The 18,562-nt window shown below is 40.2% G+C and overlaps 2 protein-coding genes across 2 annotated transcripts in view; one reads left to right on the top strand and one right to left on the bottom strand.

Annotated features, from left to right (window-relative positions):
• The first annotated feature begins 1,825 nt into the window (after positions 1-1,825).
• LOC124263359 overlaps positions 1,826-18,562 on the top strand; it is a 135,409-nt gene continuing 118,672 nt past the window's right edge. Inside the window, 1 exon segment of the mRNA XM_046697956.1 lies at positions 1,826-1,948. The gene's annotated coding sequence lies outside the window, so the exon portion shown is untranslated.
• On the bottom strand, positions 9,563-17,084 carry LOC124263338 (mucin-5AC-like). The gene is made up of 8 exons (XM_046697915.1): positions 16,925-17,084; positions 13,919-14,097; positions 13,221-13,440; positions 12,179-12,397; positions 11,419-11,806; positions 10,638-10,692; positions 10,006-10,338; positions 9,563-9,799 (listed from the first exon to the last, which is right to left on the bottom strand). The coding sequence occupies exons 1-8, from the start codon at positions 17,082-17,084 to the stop codon at positions 9,563-9,565; spliced, it is 1,791 nt and encodes a 596-aa protein (XP_046553871.1).

The following is an 18,562-nucleotide window of genomic DNA, read 5'->3' as shown; positions in this document are numbered from 1 at the left end:
GAATGAAACGACGTCGCTCATTGGTTGCTTTTTTCGTACTCCACCAATGTACCTGTTTGTAACACAAATATACCTGACGGTGGTAACTCGTGCCCAAAGTGTCATAAAAGTAACCCAAACAACAAAATGTTCGTTAAATCAACTCGATCTCTTCTTTCGCTAAATATATTATCAATTTAAACAAAAGTAAAGATAAAGTATATTAAAAAGCCATATATGCCCTGGTTGGCTACAAGTGAGTAGATGGGGTTTTTTTAAACAGCAGGACTTTCATATTATCTGCCAAAATAAAGTTTGCCCTAAGAGTACTTCTTAGTCTGTACTTAGATGGCTTAAGCAAAGATGAAAATATTTGCCAAATTGTAATCAGCATACAAACGTGGTGGCGCGTACTGGAGATGAGAATGTAGGTTCAAGGATTATGCTAGGATACAGTTTAACCAACTTGATGCTTAGATAAATTGGATACATTTCATATGTTTGGGGCGCAATATGACCAAACAAGTCTGACCGAGGTACGGGCTCAGCTCTATGTTAAACAACGCTTAAACTCTTGTATAAAGTATGAAAAATAAATAGTGATAGAATACATGAGTTAATACTTGCCACAACCATGGATGTAGACGGATTATGATAAAGGACATCGGTATTGCAAATTTCTTTTGGGTCTCAAAACAAAACAAAGGTCCCTGCATTATACGAGTTCATCATTAAATATGTTCATTTAGTTTATTAAGGAATTACACTGCAAGGTTTGAGTCTCTTTGTTTACAAACACCCCTCTCCCTCTCTCTCTCCCCTCCTCCTCTCTCTGACACTGTCCCACCCCCACCCCACCCCTCTCTCTCTCCCCAATATTGTTTTCAAATTATGCTTGATTATTAAGGGATTGTTGAAATTTACTGGGACAGTGGTCGAATGCTTTCCCGTGGAGACTCGAACCCAGTTACCATACTAAGTGACAAGCGTACATATCTTAAATACAGTCTAGTCATTTCAACAATCCACTGCATTGTACTGTCTCTTTGCTATAACTTCAGCACTATTTCGGACCGTATGTAATCAAATCTGTGCCTGGCAAAACTGTCATACATTGAATTAATATTACCAACGCTGCTGAGACCCGAAATAGTTTTTAACCAACCAATCCTCAATTGGACCCTGATACGACAAATATGTTTATTGGGCACAGTTTCTACCCAAGCATCACTATGGTTATTTCAAGACGACGAGAAGCGCATTCCTCCCCTCTCTACTGAAACCAGAGAAATGATGCACACAGGTCTATTTTTGCAACAACCAATACAACGAACAGACAATTAAGGAAGGAACGACACCAGAAGAGTCTTAGAATTACGAGCGAAGGGCTTGTAACCTTAAGAAATTTGTAGCCTTTTGAGACCTTTTTCTTACCTTATAATTAGTGTACTTAAGTCATGGTGATTTTTATTTAGAGCGACGCCGAGTGAAATAGTTTGTACTCTCAGGTGTTTCATTAACTTATATTGATGACCTGCAACCGAGCACGGATTGCAGTCTCTCGGGGAAAGGTAATACAAGTTCATTATCTAAATCCCAACAGAGACCTAAAGTTCAAACCATCTTAAAAACACGAACTGTTTCACATAGCACCTTGTTGAGTCAGAAATCACAGAGTGATGTATTTATCGATTAAACCCCGCGAAAAATGTAACAGATTACTGCAGTCGCCAAAGCGAATCACGCTGGAACCGACCTGACACCCCCGCTTAATAATCGACCCGCTTAGAATCATTGGCGCTGTTTGCAGATGGGAGTTCGTCTGCTCATGGCAGCTGATAGCAGAAGTACTGAGCGGATTGAAACACACACATCCTTACAGTGGACTCATGCTTGTGCTATTTGATCGTCTGCTACGGAAATTCTTTTGCCTCGCTTTTTCCGCCAGACGAAGGAGTAACCATGATCGGTAAGTTTAGCTAGTGGCACGTATGGTGAAAATATGATTCCTCATATTGAGGTTGCGGAGGTTATACTGATGAGCGCAAGGTTGTGTAATACACCTATATGTTGAGCTGGCCTTGTCCGCAACGCTATCATTCCGTCTGGCAGATAGGACAGGCTTGAATTATCCCGACATGAGGTCTGTTTGTATGTGATAGCTTCAGACGTGTCTAACGGAAGCATGGATGAGGGTAAACCCAAGCTGACTGTAATCCCCAAGTCGACTTGTGTATAAGCCGTTTATTACATCTCCTGGCGACATCCATCAGTGGGGTCCTTTCAACCAGAGCTGGTCAAGACGACTTAATAATGTGATTCTGATCATTTAATAATTTATTATTTGTGAAACTTTCAATTTTGCTAATTTTGTGTGATAAATGGGTTGCTTGAAAATATTGCAAAATTAAATAATCTAAAAGCCAGTCTAAAATGAAGCCGCTTTTATCTGAAAAAGATTTAATTGGATATTTTTAGAAATAAAGATTTTGGTGGAAATGTACATGCATATGTGATTTTGTAACATGACATGGTTTCGTCTATGCTCATGAGCTGTCCAGATAAGTCTTCAGCTAAAGATGATGTATTTTATTTGAAATATAATTTTTAATATTTTTTATATATTTTGTCAAAATATTTTTTAATAAAAAGTATGAACACAACTGTGAGAAAGCACTATCACAGCTTTATGAGAACTTGGCAGAAGTCCAAGTCCTTAACATTAGGCAGTAGAACTTGGAAGCGCAGGATCAATTATCAATTAGCCAAATACCAAATAGGCTCTGTGGTGCCATACAACGTTGGAAGGTGAGAACAGACGATTAGGCCATTCATACAAGATTCAACACCACATATAAATGCCACATCCAGTTGCTGTAGCTACCTCAACTTCACTTTCTCATACTTACGTTCACGTTCACGTCAAACTGATGTAACATTTAACTTGAAGGTCACATATAAAAGTGAGTTTGCATACATCTCAATTGTCATGGTTTCTGAATGTCCTTGAAAACATGAAAGCTATTGCCTACCATGATAATCACTGTAAGTATTGATTTCAGTTGGAATTTACCGAAATAGGAAAGATCAAAGGGTTTTTCTTGTGAAGTTTTATCATTTTTCAACAAGAAAGATTGTTTCAGAACTGAAGTTAAAAGTTGTATGAAAGGTGAACCCTTGATGGTAATTATAGCCTCATCAGAGCAGATGTTCTTGTCAACATGACATTTTTGTAGAGGAACGATAGAGTGCAAAGGGGTAGGAATGCCAGGCGCCAACATCTTGGTACTCCATGTTTGTTGTGAGAGAAGACTTATAAGGAACTGATGGTTGTGGAGTCGTCTGATTATGTCGAATTGTGTCCTGACTGGAATGGTCCCCATGTAGGATAAAGAACCCCCACCCACTTTTACAACCAACATTTTAAATTTTGTTGGAACAAATACTTTCACAGTGACAGTCTGCTACACAGACCCTGAAACAATGTACGTGTATCCAATACCGCCCTGCAAGTCTACAATAGTTGGCAAGTCTTGATTACTGCAGTATTTGAAAATAAAGTGTCTCTAGGTGCCTTTTTATATTTTTATTAAGATAGATTAATAACTATTTTTTGGCATGTATTTTCATTTCAGAGATTATAAGTGAATCTATAAAAAAATAATGCAATCTGAATAGATATTACATTGTTTCTTTTCATTTTTTTTCAATAATAAAATGATATTACACTGAGACTAATTAATTGAATTATTACATGTTAGTCCAAAATTATGAATTTTTACATTTTCATTCATTATGTATGAATCATTACATTTCCATTCCAATGTTTAATTTATGTTGAGTGAGGTATTTTAGTTTTTGTATACAAACAGTTCAAGGCATCTGTGTCCATTTGACCTGTGAACATCCAGGTTAAAAGTGTTTTAAGTGCGGCATAAAACTCACTCACTCACTCACTCACTGTCCTTTACCTGCCACAGGAAGTATGAAGATGAAGTTTGTATATCTCACCTAGTAACCAAACACGAAAACACAGTGCAATGTTCTTTTTCTGTAGGATCATCAACAATTTCCTCAATTCGCCCTGCAAGATCTTACTGTCAGGTCATCTGTACTGTGGCCCTGAGAGGGATGAGGTGGAGTTTGATGAGATGTACCAATGATGCTGGTTACCATGACATGATGATATCATCAGTAACAGTGGCGCATTGTGTCTCAGATGGTGGTCTAAGCATGTAATTCCAGCAGTCAGTTGTACTGTCCTACTGCATATCTGATTGCAGGTCTCAGTCCCATAGCTCACGGGTATCGCGATAATCAGTGCAGTGTTTGACGTAGAGCTGACCAGATTGGTTAAGACCAATGCTTAGTCTCTGAATATGTATCATTTTGCCAGAAACAAATAACTGCGTTTAAATTGAAAAGGAGCCCAATGTGATGAGAGATCCTGTACCTGAGGAAACCTAGACTTGCATCGTTTATTGCTTTAGCACTCGAGAAAGGCTAGGCAAAAATGAAAATTATGTGTTTCAGGGACAGTGAGACAGACTAAAATTAATTCTGTAACTTTTCCACAATACTGGGTATGTTTTATGAAAACCAATCTGTTTTCCGTTAATTTAGATTTGAAACAGGATAACTGCATTCTTAGGGACTGTTCATAATTTATGTCCAGGGGGTGGTGATGATGATTTTTATGGAGAAGCATGTACAATGTGAATGACCCCCCTAAAATTTGTGTACAAAGTAAGTGACCCCCCTGCATGTCATGTACAAAATCAATGACTCCCCCTCCAATATTTTTTAAGCATAATTTTTAAATATTTTTATGTACAAAATTGATGCCCCCTACCTCCACAGAACAAAATGGGTGACCCTCCTTAAAATCATCATCATCATCCCCACCCCACCCCTAACACACGCACGCGCGCACACACACACATACACAAGCCATAAATTATGAACGGTCCCTTAGACTTGATGTTATCATTAGGCCCCGGATTGTTCTGTGATATGAGCTGTAAGAGTTGAGAGAGACAGTAACATGTTATGATTGATATGGAGTTGTGTTGGATACATTGTTGATCAAGTGTGGTGAGGGCGGGTACATGGAAATATGACTGCTCTAATGCTATGAAAATAATGTTGTTGGTTCTTAACATATCCCTGAAACATATATGAAAAATGGCTTTAATTGTGCTGCTAGATTAATCATGAAATTTCAGAAACAGACATTATAAAAGCTCAGTTTACATGTCTGTACAATTTAGTTTCATTTTATATTATTAAATACTAATTTCCTTTTCATTAACTAATTGATTTCATGTATTTGTGGTAAAACTGAAAAACATGTTTTATGGATTATTGTTTTGTTGTTTCATAAGCCGTCTGCATCATGGCCATTAGACCAACAACATATATTGAATAATAATCAAATAATTGACCAGATAGAATGAAACGCCAAACAAGATTATAATATATGTATTTGTTGAGAGGCACAGATGCTACATATTCCATATTGTGTAATTGGATGAGGAGACAGAATGTTCAGTGATGCATGGTCTTTGACTGATTTGTTTTGTAAGAGTGAGTAAGTAAGTTTAGTTTTACGCCGTACTCAGCAATATTCCAGCTATTTGGCGGCGGTCTGTAAATAATTGAGTCTGGACCAGACAATCCAGTGATCAACAGCATGAGCATCGACCTGGGCAATGTGGGAACCGATGACATGTGTCAACCAAGCCAGCGAGCCTGACCACCCGATTCCGTTAGTCGCCTCTTACGACAAGCATGGGTTACTGAAGGTTCATTCTAACCCGGACCTTCAAGGGTATTTGTTATGTAAGAAAGCAGTGCATAACTGTAGGGGTGTCAGTGGTTCAGTCATCTAAGGTAGCATTTGCTATGCCAAGTTGCATCACTGATCACTGGTCGTTGGTTTGAATCCTGGGTTGTGCTATTTTTTATTTGTTTGTCTTTGCTATTTCCATGTTCATGGGGCTAAACTATGCACTGCTTCTGGATGTCATCACACAAAAAGCTGACATGATGTGGTATACCTGAAATACTGGTCAAAGCACTCACTCATCCACCCAACCAACCAACCAAGCCACTCACCCAACCAAAACCAACCCACCCACATACTCACTCACTCACTCACTCCTACTGGCAACATGTTGCCAAATGGATACTCTTTGGTTTGATCATCAATCAAGGAATGTTTATCTGAATGTGGTTGTTCATTCCAGATGTAAATATCATAATCGTGACAAGAAAACATGAATTACATATGGTCTTTACATACTTGTCTGAAACACTGGCAAATACATGAACACATGAACATAGGAGAGCGGACCAGTTTTTGCCTAATATGACGTCTTTGGCATTACGTCTCTGAATGCATGCAGATAATTTGTGTCACAGCAAATGTCAAACCGATGCAGTCATGCTGGTTGATATTTTAGTTATGATAAAAGTGCAAAACATGTATTAGTTAGCAATGGATTCCTAAAGGTCAATTACTCCATCCTCTTTGACAGCCATACTAAGCCAAGCCAAGGCCAGCAAGGGAAGATGTCCACCTCTTTGCTTGTATTTATATCCTTATCCTTTAAGTCTTTTATTGGTATTCTTGTAAGTGATAATAAGAACTAATAGCACTGAAGGCAGTCTTTTGTCTGTGACAATGCCGGGATACCCTGGTCATGGATTTAAATCACAGATTTGACCTGACTGTGATCCTTGGTAAATCAGCATCAAGCAAGCTGTACCAAAGTATCTTCGACCTCCACCACATCTCACATAGCTTCTTCATCCTCCAAGCAACAAGTATTTTCATGATAGTGAACCCATTATCTTGATTGATAATTTTATCCAGCGATCTTGAATGATGCTCTTTGACATGTTCCCTCTCAGTGTGAATCTTGGGACACTGATTCCTTGTCCAGTAGATTCATTGTCTGATTGGTGTGAAAGCGACAGACCATGGATTAAAATTCTCCAGTAGAAGTCCAAGGTTTCCGTCAAAGTATGATCAAGCACCAGCCATCTTGCTAAACCTTTGCTAATGAAGTCTGAGGAGATGGAAAGAGCGATTAAGAAGAAAGTCTTGTCATTTCAATGGATCATTCTGTTTTACAGTGAAGGTATAGCTTGTCTGATCATGCAGTGTGTTTAGATTGAGTAGGGTACTATATGACTAGTGGGTAACGAGTACGGTACTAGTCTGTGTATGGGATAAAGGTAGTAGTCTCACTGTGGGGATATAGAGAGTTATGTACTAGTGTGACTGGATATAGAGAGTTATGTACTAGTGTGACTGTGGATATAGAGAGTTATGTACTAGTCTGAATGTGGGGATATAGAGAGTTATGTACTAGTGTGACTGTGGATATAGAGAGTTATGTACTAGTCTGATTGTGGGGATATAGAGAGTTATGAACTAGTCTGACTAGGGATATAGAGAGTTATGTACTAGTCTGACTAGGGATATAGAGAGTTATGAACTAGTCTGACTAGGGATATAGAGAGTTATGTACTAGTCTGACTAGGGATATAGAGAGTTATGAACTAGTCTGACTAGGGATATAGTGAGTTATGAACTAGTCTGACTAGGGATATAGAGAGTTATGAACTAGTCTGACTAGGGATATAGAGAGTTATGTACTAGTCTGACTAGGGATATAGAGAGTTATGTACTAGTCTGACTAGGGATATAGAGAGTTATGAACTAGTCTGACTAGGGATATAGAGAGTTATGAACTAGTCTGACTAGGGATATAGAGAGTTATGTACTAGTCTGATTGTGGGGATATAGAGAGTTATGAACTAGTCTGACTAGGGATATAGAGAGTTATGAACTAGTCTGACTAGGGATAAAGAGAGTTATGTACTAGTCTGACTAGGGATGTGGAGAGTTATGTACTAGTCTGACTAGGGATATAGAGAGTTATGAACTAGTCTGACTAGGGATATAGAGAGTTATGAACTAGTCTGACTAGGGATATAGAGAGTTATGAACTAGTCTGACTAGGGATATGGAGAGTTATGTACTAGTCTGACTAGGGATATAGAGAGTTATGTACTAGTCTGACTAGGGATATAGAGAGTTATGAACTAGTCTGACTAGGGATATAAAGAGTTATGTACTAGTCTGACTAGGGATATAAAAGAGTTATGTACTAGTCTGATTGTGGGGATATAGAGAGTTATGAACTAGTCTGACTAGGGATATAGAGAGTTATGAACTAGTCTGACTAGGGATATAGAGAGTTATGTACTAGTCTGACTAGGGATATAGAGAGTTATGTACTAGTCTGACTAGGGATATAGAGAGTTATGTACTAGTCTGACTAGGGATATAGAGAGTTATGTACTAGTCTGACTAGGGATATAGAGAGTTATGAACTAGTCTGACTAGGGATATAGTGAGTTATGAACTAGTCTGACTAGGGATATAGAGAGTTATGTACTAGTCTGACTGTGGGTATAAAGAACAGTATCATACAACGATCTTACTATGTCAAATGATGAATTTCCACCTAATGTATAGATGTCATTACCATGTTAGAAGTGCAGCTAACACAATACAAGACTATTATCACCTGGATATCACAATGGAAGAGGTAATAATGTTTGTATTGCTCAAATTGGTTTATATAATTGTAAATCGATCTGTGTTTGAGGCAGGTGTTTATGTAACAAGTTAAAGTAGAACTGAGTAAATGATCATGATCAGTAGCAATGCCATATTCTTTTAATTGATATTGATCTGTAGCAACGTGGTAATTTGTTATTTTGTTGGGTTGGTTTTGTTTAGACAAGTTAATGGTCTGAAGGTGAACTAGATGTTAGTATGGCATGATGGTCCCCTGTCTCTGCAATAATGTCTCTGAAAGGTGCCACTGATTTCAAACATCAAAAATAATAATACCATTAACACACATCAAACAAGGTTGATGAAAGTTCAATACTCAACACTCTCAATAGTTTACTTCAACACAGTAATCACATTGGGAATGAGACTGAGCAATGTGTTTCCAACCATTGCATGATTGTAAAGTTAGATAACTTATTGATAATCTGTGATGCTGTGACTTCCGGCCGTGATGTTGTCTGATGTATTGGATGTAGTCTGATGTAGAGGACGTGGTATGATGTAGCAGATGTTGGCTGTTGTTGTTGCCTATTATAGAGGATGTTGGCTGTTGTAGAGGATGTCGGCTGTTGTAGAGGATGTTGGCTGTTGTTGAGGATGTTGTCTGATGTATTGGATGTAGTCTGATGTAGAGGATGTCCAGCTGGGCGTGGTATGATGTAGCAGATGTTGGCCGTTATTTGTTTGCCTACTACAGAGGATGTTGGCTGTTGTAGAGGATGTCAGCTGTTGTAGGGGATGTTGGCTGTTGTTGAGGATGTTGTCTGATGTATGGATGTTCTGATTGAGGATGTATGATGTAGCAGATCTGATGTTGTATTTGGAGGGATGTTGGCTGTTGTTGAGGATGTTGTCTGATGTATTGGATGTAGTCTGATGTAGAGGGCGTGGTATGATGTAGCAGATGTTGGCCGTTGTTGTTGCCTACTACAGAGGATGTTGGCTGTTGTAGAGGATGTCAGCTGTTGTAGGGGATGTTGGCTGTTGTTGAGGATGTTGTCTGATGTATTGGATGTAGTCTGATGTAGGGGCGTGGTATGATGTAGCAGATGTTAGCCGTTGTTGTTGCCTACTACAGAGGATGTTGGCTGTTGTAGAGGATGTCAGCTGTTGTAGGGGATGTTGGCTGTTGTTGAGGATGTTGTCTGATGTATTGGATGTAGTCTGATGTAGAGGACGTGGTATGATGTAGCAGATGTTGGCCGTTGTTGTTTACCTACTACAGAGGATGTTGGCTGTTGTAGAGGATGTCAGCTGTTGTAGGGATGTTGGCTGTTGTTGAGGATGTTGTCTGATGTATTGGATGTAGTCTGATGTAGAGGGCGTGGTATGATGTAGCAGATGTTGGCCTATTTGTTGTTGTTGCCTACTACAGAGGATGTTGGCTGTTGTAGAGGATGTCGGCTGTTGTAGAGGATGTCAGCTGTTGTAGGGGATGTTGGCTGTTGTTGAGGATGTTGTCTGATGTATTGGATGTAGTCTGATGTAGAGGGCGTGGTATGATGTAGCAGATGTTGGCCGTTGTTGTTGCCTACTACAGAGGGATGTTGGCTGTTGTAGAGGATGTCAGCTGTTGTAGGGGATGTTGGCTGTTGTTGAGGATGTTGTCTGATGTATTGGATGTAGTCTGATGTAGAGGGAGTGGTATGATGTAGCAGATGTGGTATGATGATGATGTTGGCCGTTAGAAGGATGTTGGCTACCTGTAGAGAGGATGTTGGCTGTTGTAGAGGATGTCAGCTGTTGTAGAGGATGTTGGCTGTTGTTGAGGGATGTTGTCTGATGTATTGGATGTAGTCTGATGTAGAGGGGACGTGGTATGATGTAGCAGATGTTGGCCGTTGTTGTTGCCTACCTACTACAGAGGATGTTGGCTGTTGTAGAGGATGTCAGCTGTTGTAGGGGATGGCTGTTGTTGAGGGATGTTGTCTGATGTATTGGATGTAGTCTGATGTAGAGGGGCGTGGTATGATGTAGCAGATGTTGGCGTTATTTGCCCTACTACACTGAGGATGTTGGCTGTTGTAGAGGATGTCAGCTGTTGTAGGGGATGTTGGCTGTTGTTGAGGATGTTGTCTGATGTATTGGATGTAGTCTGATGTAGAGGACGTGGTATGATGTAGCAGATGTTGGCCGTTGTTGTTGCCTACTACAGAGGATGTTGGCTGTTGTAGAGGATGTCAGCTGTTGTAGGGGATGTTGGCTGTTGTTGAGGATGTTGTCTGATGTATTGGATGTAGTCTGATGTAGAGGACGTGGTATGATGATGTAGCAGATGTTAGCCGTTGTTGTTACCTACTACAGAGGATGTTGGCTGTTGTAGAGGATGTCAGCTGTTGTAGGGGATGTTGGCTGTTGTTGAGGATGTTGTCTGATGTATTGGATGTAGTCTGATGTAGAGTAGGACGTGGTATGATGTAGCAGATGTTGGCCGTTGTTGTTTACCTACTACAGAGGATGGATGTAGAGGATGTCGGCTGTTGTAGAGGATGTCAGCTGTTGTAGGGGATGTTGGCTGTTGTTAGGGATGTTGTCTGATGTATTGGATGTAGTCTGATGTAGAGGGCGATGTATGATGTATTAGCGTTGTTGTTACCTATCCTACAGATGTTAGCGTTGTTGTTGTACTACCAGAGGATGTTGGCTAGCTGTTAGTAGAGGATGTCAGCTGTTGTAGGGGATGTTGGCTGTTTGTTGAGGATGTAGTATGATGTATTGGATGTAGTCTGATGTAGAGGGGCGTGGTATGATGTAGCAGATGTTACCCGTTGTTGTTTGCCTACTGCAGAAGGATGTTGGCTGTTGTAGAGGATGTTGGCTGTTGTAGGGGATGTCGGCTGTTGTAGAGGATGTTGGCTGTTGTTGAGGATGTTGTCTGATGTATTGGATGTAGTCTGATGTAGAGGACGTGGTATGATGTAGCAGATGTTGGCCGTTGTTTGTTAGTCCTACTGCAGAGGATGTTGGCTGTTGTAGAGAGGATGTCAGCTGTTGTAGGGGATGTTGGCTGTTGTTGAGGATGTTGTCTGATGTATTGGATGTAGTCTGATGTAGAGGGCGTGGTATGATGTAGCAGATGTTGGCCGTTGTTGTTGCCTACCGCAGAGGATGTTGGCTGTTGTAAGAGGATGTCAGCTGTTGTAGGGATGTTGGCTATTGTTAGGATGTTGTCTGATGTATTGGATGTAGTCTGATGTAGAGGACGTGGTATGATGTAGCAGATGTTGGCCGTTGTTGTTGCCTACTACAGAGGATGTTGGCTGTTGTAGAGGATGTCAGCTGTTGTAGGGGATGTTGGCTGTTGTTGAGGATGTTGTCCTGATGTATTGGATGTAGTCTGATGTAGAAGGGCGTGGTATATGATGTAGCAGATGTTGGCCGTTGTTGTTGCCTACTACAGAGGATGTTGGCTGTTGTAGAGGATGTCAGCTGTTGTAGGGGATGTTGGCTGTTGTTGAGGATGTTGTCTGATGTATTGGATGTAGTCTGATGTAGAGGGCGTGGTATGATGTAGCAGATGTTGGCCGTTATTGTTTTACCTACTACAGAGGATGTTGGCTGTTGTAGAGGATGTCAGCTGTTGTAGGGATGTTATGTTGTTGAGGATGTTGTCCTGATGTATTGGATGTAGTCTGATGTAGAGGGGACGTGGTATGATGTAGCAGATGTTGGCCAAGCATTGTTGCCTACTACAGAGGATGTTGGCTGTTGTAGAGGATGTCAGCTGTTGTAGGGGATGTTGGCTGTTGTTGAGGATGTTGTCTGATGTATTGGATGTAGTCTGATGTAGAGGACGTGGTATGATGTAGCAGATGTTGGCCGTTATTTGTTTTACCTACTACAGAGGATGTTGGCTGTTGTAGAGGATGTCAGCTGTTGTAGGGGATGTTGGCTGTTGTTGAGGATGTTGTCTGATGTATTGGATGTAGTCTGATGTAGAGGACGTGGTATGATGTAGCAGATGTTGGCCGTTGTTGTTACCTACTACAGAGGATGTTGGCTATTGTAGAGGATGTCGGCTGTTGTAGAGGATGTCAGCTGTTGTAGGGATGTTAGCTGTTGTTGAGGATGTTGTCTGATGTATTGGATGTAGTCTGATGTAGAGGACGTGGTATGATATAGCAGATGTTGGCCGTTGTTGTTTACCTACTGCAGAGGGATGTTAGCTGTTGTAGAGGATGTCAGCTGTTGTAGGGGATGTTGGCTGTTGTTGAGGATGTAGTCTGATGTATTGGATGTAGTCTGATGTAGAGGACGTGGTATGATGTAGCAGATGTTGGCTGTTGTTGAGGATGTTGGCTGTTGTAGAGGATGTTGGCTGTTGTAGAGGATGTCGGCTGTTGTAGAGGATGTTGGCTGTTGTTGAGGATGTTGTCTGATGTATTGGATGTAGTCTGATGTAGAGGACGTGGTATGATGTAGCAGATGTTGGCTGTTGTTGAGGATGTTGGCTGTTGTAGAGGATGTCAGCTGTTGTAGGGATGTTGGCTGTTGTTGAGGATGTTGTCTGATGTATTGGATGTAGTCTGATGTAGAGGACGTGGTATGATGTAGCAGATGTTGGCCGTTGTTGTTGCCTGCCTACTGCAGAGGATGTTGGCTGTTGTAGAGGATGTCAGCTGTTGTAGGGATGTTGGCTGTTGTTGAGGATGTTGTCTGATGTATTGGATGTAGTCTGATGTAGAGGACGTGTGGTATGATGTAGCAGATGTTGGCCGTTGTTGTTGCCTACTGCAGAGAGGATGTTGGCTGTTGTAGAGGATGTCAGCTGTTGTAGGGATGTTGGCTGTTGTTGAGGATGTTGTCTGATGTATTGGATGTAGTCTGATGTAGAGGACGTGGTATGATGTAGCAGATGTTGGCCGTTGTTGTTGCCTATTATAGAGGATGTTGGCTGTTGTAGAGGATGTCGGCTGTTGTAGAGGATGTTGGCTGTTGTTGAGGATGTTGTCTGATGTATTGGATGTAGTCTGATGTAGAGGACGTGGTATGATGTAGCAGATGTTGGCTGTTGTTGAGGATGTTGGCTGTTGTAGAGGATGTCGGCTGTTGTAGGGGATGTTGGCTGTTGTAGGGGATGTTGGCTGTTGTTGAGGATGTAGTCTGATGTATTGGATGTAGTCTGATGTAGAGGACGTGGGTATGATGTAGCAGATGTTGGCCGCTGTTGTTGTCTACTACAGAGGATGTTGGCTGTTGTAGAGGATGTCGGCTGTTGTAGAGGATGTTGGCTGTTGTTGAGGATGTTGTCTGATGTATTGGATGTAGTCTGATGTAGAGGACGTGGTATGATGTAGCAGATGTTGGCTGTTGTTGTTGTTGTCTATAATAGAGGATGTTGGCTGTTGTAGAGGATGTCGGCTGTTGTAGCAGATGTTGGCTGTTGTTGTCTATAATAGAGGATGTTGGCTGTTGTAGAGGATGTCGGCTGTTGTAGGGGATGTTGGCTGATGTAGATGATTCTGGGGACACATGTATAAGGCATCAGAAAATAAGAATGAAGCATCTTTCATAAAAAAATTATTAAAGCCCCAAACATGATGATTGATCCACTGATGTCATTGATTAAATTTGTAATGTGACAGTAGTAAGAATCAAAGTAAGTAGCAGTTTTCACAGTAGTGAGTGAGTGAGTTTAGTTTTACGCCACACTCAGCAATATTCCAGCCATATGGCTGCGGTCTGTAAATAATCGAGTCTGGACCAGACAACCCAGTGATCAACAGCATGAGGATCGATCTACGCAATTGGGATACGATGACATGTGTCAACCAAGTCAGCGAGTCTGACCACCCGATCCCGTTAGTCGCCTCTTATGACAAGCATGGGTTATTGAAGATCAGTTCTAACCCGGACCTTCACTGGTCACTTTTCACAGTATTTATATGGTAGCTGATTCTTCCTATTACGTCCATTCATTGTCAGAAATATCAGTTTTTGCTTGGTGGTTTCTGATATGTATGTATTATACTTTAATTTAGCGACATACTTGGATGTGGACAGATACACAGAGGTGAACGTACATCAATATGGTGATCTCTTTGTCTTAAGAGGTGACTAAGGGTTTGTTCGGGTGGTCAGGCTCACTGACTTGGTTGGTCATCATTTTCCAATTGTCTACGTTGTTGCTCTGCATTATTTACAGACAACCATCATGTAGACGGAATATCGCTGAGTGTGGCATTGAACAACAGACAGACAATAGGGTCATCATAGTCTGACTCACACCTAAATGTGTTTTCACGACTGTTACCATAAAAACTCGCTTTCCACATTTAAGCTAGAAACATTATGTGGTACATTTCCACAGTCCCCTCCATTTGGAGTTAATGGGAGCTCAATCTGTTTTCTGCAAAACAATGGTAATATTTCACTTAGCTCCAGATTCCATACAAAGTGTGTCAATGGTTGATTGAAGCATTTTAAACAGGACAGTCCCCCATTTGAAGCAATAATACCATTAACCCTGAAACACAAACGAGGTTGATGAAATCTCAATACTCAACACTCTCAATAGTTCAAGTCATCACAGAGTAATCACATTGGGAATAACACTAACAAATGTTTTTAATTTAGATTTTGATCGCAATTTTCATACCACGCAAGAGTCAGAGGTTGAACCAGACCCACACGGTGTAAATGAATGAAGACTTGACTACCAATTAGTTGATTCCCATGATCATCCTGAAATGTGGATCTGTGTTTGGTGCGTGTTGATTAATGTAATTCATCCATATTAACACAAACTAAGCCTAATTCCAGGCCTGTTTATGATCTGCGGTGATTGTACGGTGATGTGCATGACCCCAGTGAGTATAGCAAGCGTACAGTGTTCTGTTGATTGAGAGTGACAAAGCTTGATTACTTTCTCTCGGTTCCAACAGGATCTCATTACTATAATATCATGTACAGATTCTTGATGAATTATGTGGGGAATCGAACCCGGTCTTCGTTGAGGATTTACTTCAATATATTGATTATGATGTGTTTATTAATAATCTCAATACACAAATTCATGTTTTATCTTTGACCATGGATGTTTTCTACCAGGTAATGATGTTCTTTTAACAAATAGGATAATTCTATACATAGGTTATAACAAGGTTTGAATTCAGAATATCATGGGAAAGGAGATTTAGAATACTAATTGCATTGTAACTGAAGTATTATCTCAAACTTCTAAATGTGTTTGAATCATATCATTTTCATTCTGAAGAATGAAATGGTCAATATTTTCAAATATGTGCATGTCCTAAACATACTAAGGGTTTCCTGATGTTGGCACTATGTAGGTGGTATGTATTACATGGGTCTCCATGTATATGTAAGATAGATAGATAATTCTTATTGCCCGTGAGGGAATTTGTCTTACATCTGAGTCAGCATAAATACATGTATATCAATTAAATACATAAAAACTTGACCATAATTACCTACAAATGTACAAAAATATGAGAATGGAGAACATTACCGGTTATACAACAAAGAACTTTATAACGGTACAAAAGACATTTTATGACGCTAGACATATTATAATGCTAATGAATGTATTCATTCAATGTATTCTATTTATAATACAGACTACTAAGTTTATAACAAGCATATTTAAAACAAACTGCTTTCTTTGCCTGGACACTTTCTGTATCTTTTAGTTGAAATGCATATAAAGAACTATGGTTATAATACTTGAGTTTGTTATAACCGTAGCTGTGTGTATATAACATGGATGTCCTTGCTATACAAGGGATATTTCTATTGATTTCGATCCTGTATGTTATTTATTACATGAAAATCCATGGTGTGTGAGGTCATGTTCCTATTGATGTCCATGCTGTGCAGCCAAAGACGTAAATACATCACTGGTGCAGCTATGGTGTTACATGCATCTCAATGCTATGTATTTCATGGGTAAATCATATCTGAAAACCCCTGCATGATGCTATCATTAAATGTGATGATTTTTAGGTAAAATCTTGAATTTGCTAACTTTCAAGTTTCTGAATACTGAAAACAGTGAACAGAGTTAATTTAAGGACAAGACCCTCATAAATTCATACCTTTGAATGTAAGAGTGTGTAATAATTTTGACAAATTCATGGAGCTTTACAACGGGGTCATGATAAGTGAGAAAGTAATGCTTTGACATTGTTTGGATGTGATACTGTTTGACAGTGATGCTCTGCTCCATATTCCCCAGTCAACAGATGACATGGACTACATAGCAGGGTACTGAGACATAGTTTGCACAAATAGATGTGGGCACAAATGGATTTATTGGCTGGGATTCACCATCATGTTCCTTCTGATCTGAAGTCAGACACCTTGTCCACATGACATTAACCTTGTCAGTTTCCATGCTGGGATTCAAACCATGTTCCTGGAAGTCATTCAAACCATGTTCCTTCTGATCTGAAGTCAGACACCTTGTCCACATGACCAAAGAGGCCATTTCCAATTCAAACCATGTGTCAGCAGACAGCCATGAAAAGTTCCATGCTGGGATTCAAACCATGTTCCTTCTGATCTGAAGTCAGACACCTTGTTCCACCATGACCTTCTGAAAGTCAGACACCTTAACCCCCTGTCAGCAAGCCATGAAAGTTCCATGCTGAGATTCAAACCACGTTCCTTCTGATCTGAAGTCAGACACCTTGTCCACATGACCAAAGAAGTTAACTCCACACTGTCTACAAGCTGACAAGGTAAGGATGCCAACAGTGGGATGACATCCACATCGTGCTACAACTTCATATATCAATGCTCGCAGTGTTTATTTGCTGCATGGGGTCCAAACTATATAGGTTGCATCCATGGATTTCCTTGGTGGACAGACCCATATTCTGGTTTGAACTGATCTTCAGTAACCCATGCTTGTCATAAGAGGCAACTAACTGGATGTTGTGGTCAGCTTTGACCGTTGACACATGTCATCGTATCCCAATTCGTAGATCAATGCTCGTGGTGTTGATCACTGGATCGTCTGGTCCACACTCAATTATTTACAGACCGCCACCATATATCTGGAATAATGCTGAGTGCAGCTTTAAACAACAAACCAACCAACCAATCAACTTTGGTGAACAAAAGTTTGATGCTACTTTTATAGGCGTTTTGCATAAAGCATAAATCCTTCATTAGAAAAAATGGCACAAGAGGCCATGTCATAGAATGAAAGCCTAGATTCCCAGAAACGAGTCCACTACTGGCAAAACCATCAATGTATAAGTCAGTATTGACACAACTGTAATGAAGTGATTTCCTTTCATGTTATATGTTTGCCGGCAGTCAGTAGCAATGTCGTGCAAGGGCTGCATCTGAAGGAGGCTGATCGATCCATAATGACAGGTGCCATCTTCATTTCAAGGAACTTTTCACTTCAACAACTTCCTAGTCAATATTTTTCACAATCTTGCACTTAAGATTTTTAACCCCGATGACTCACAGAAAGAGTTGAAGATGATTGGATTTAAAAATATATATCTCATCTGACATGAATGGTAATATATGAGCATATCTCATGCCTCTTTGTCAGGCATACAATATTGCCTTCTTAGGACTTTTTGATGGACTGAACTGAAACTTTTGCTGACATCTCCATTTGCTCAGGTCTAAAAATATGAAAAGCCATTTATTATCTTAAACTCTAACAATGTGTGCAATATTTTAAAATGTTTAAATATCTGCAGAGAGAGAAAACTGATTATGACAATTTTTAGTTTGCACTTTGTTCCATGGTATCATTGAGTGAATTTAGTTTTACACCACTTTTCCAGCAATATCATGGCAGGGGGCACCAGGAATGGGCTTCACACATTGCACCCATTGTGGGGGATTGGACCCAGGTCTCCACTGTGACGAGCGAATACTTTAACCACTAGGCTACCCCACCATGGTATCACCCCACTTTGGTATTGTTGACTATGTTAA

Source organism: Haliotis rubra, unplaced genomic scaffold (assembly GCF_003918875.1).
Source record: "Haliotis rubra isolate DU_JTF1 unplaced genomic scaffold, ASM391887v1 Scf88, whole genome shotgun sequence".
In the NCBI taxonomy this organism is placed as follows: Eukaryota; Metazoa; Mollusca; class Gastropoda; order Lepetellida; family Haliotidae; genus Haliotis; species Haliotis rubra.
Note: the sequence above shows the minus strand (reverse complement) of the source record. Positions and strands in the feature narration are given on the sequence as shown.

Bases quoted from the DNA above. Each gene is read 5' to 3' on its own strand.
- LOC124263338 (XM_046697915.1), bottom strand. From the start codon at position 17,084: ATGGCCTCTTTGGTCATGTGGACAAGGTGTCTGACTTCAGATCAGAAG. The intron at 13,441-13,918 runs GTCCTCTACATC...CCAATACATCAG, and splicing joins CATCTGCTACATCATACCAC to ACAACATCCTCAACAACAGC. The intron at 11,807-12,178 runs GTAGGTAAAACA...CCAATACATCAG, and splicing joins AACAGCCAACATCCTCTGTA to ACAACATCCTAACAATAGCC.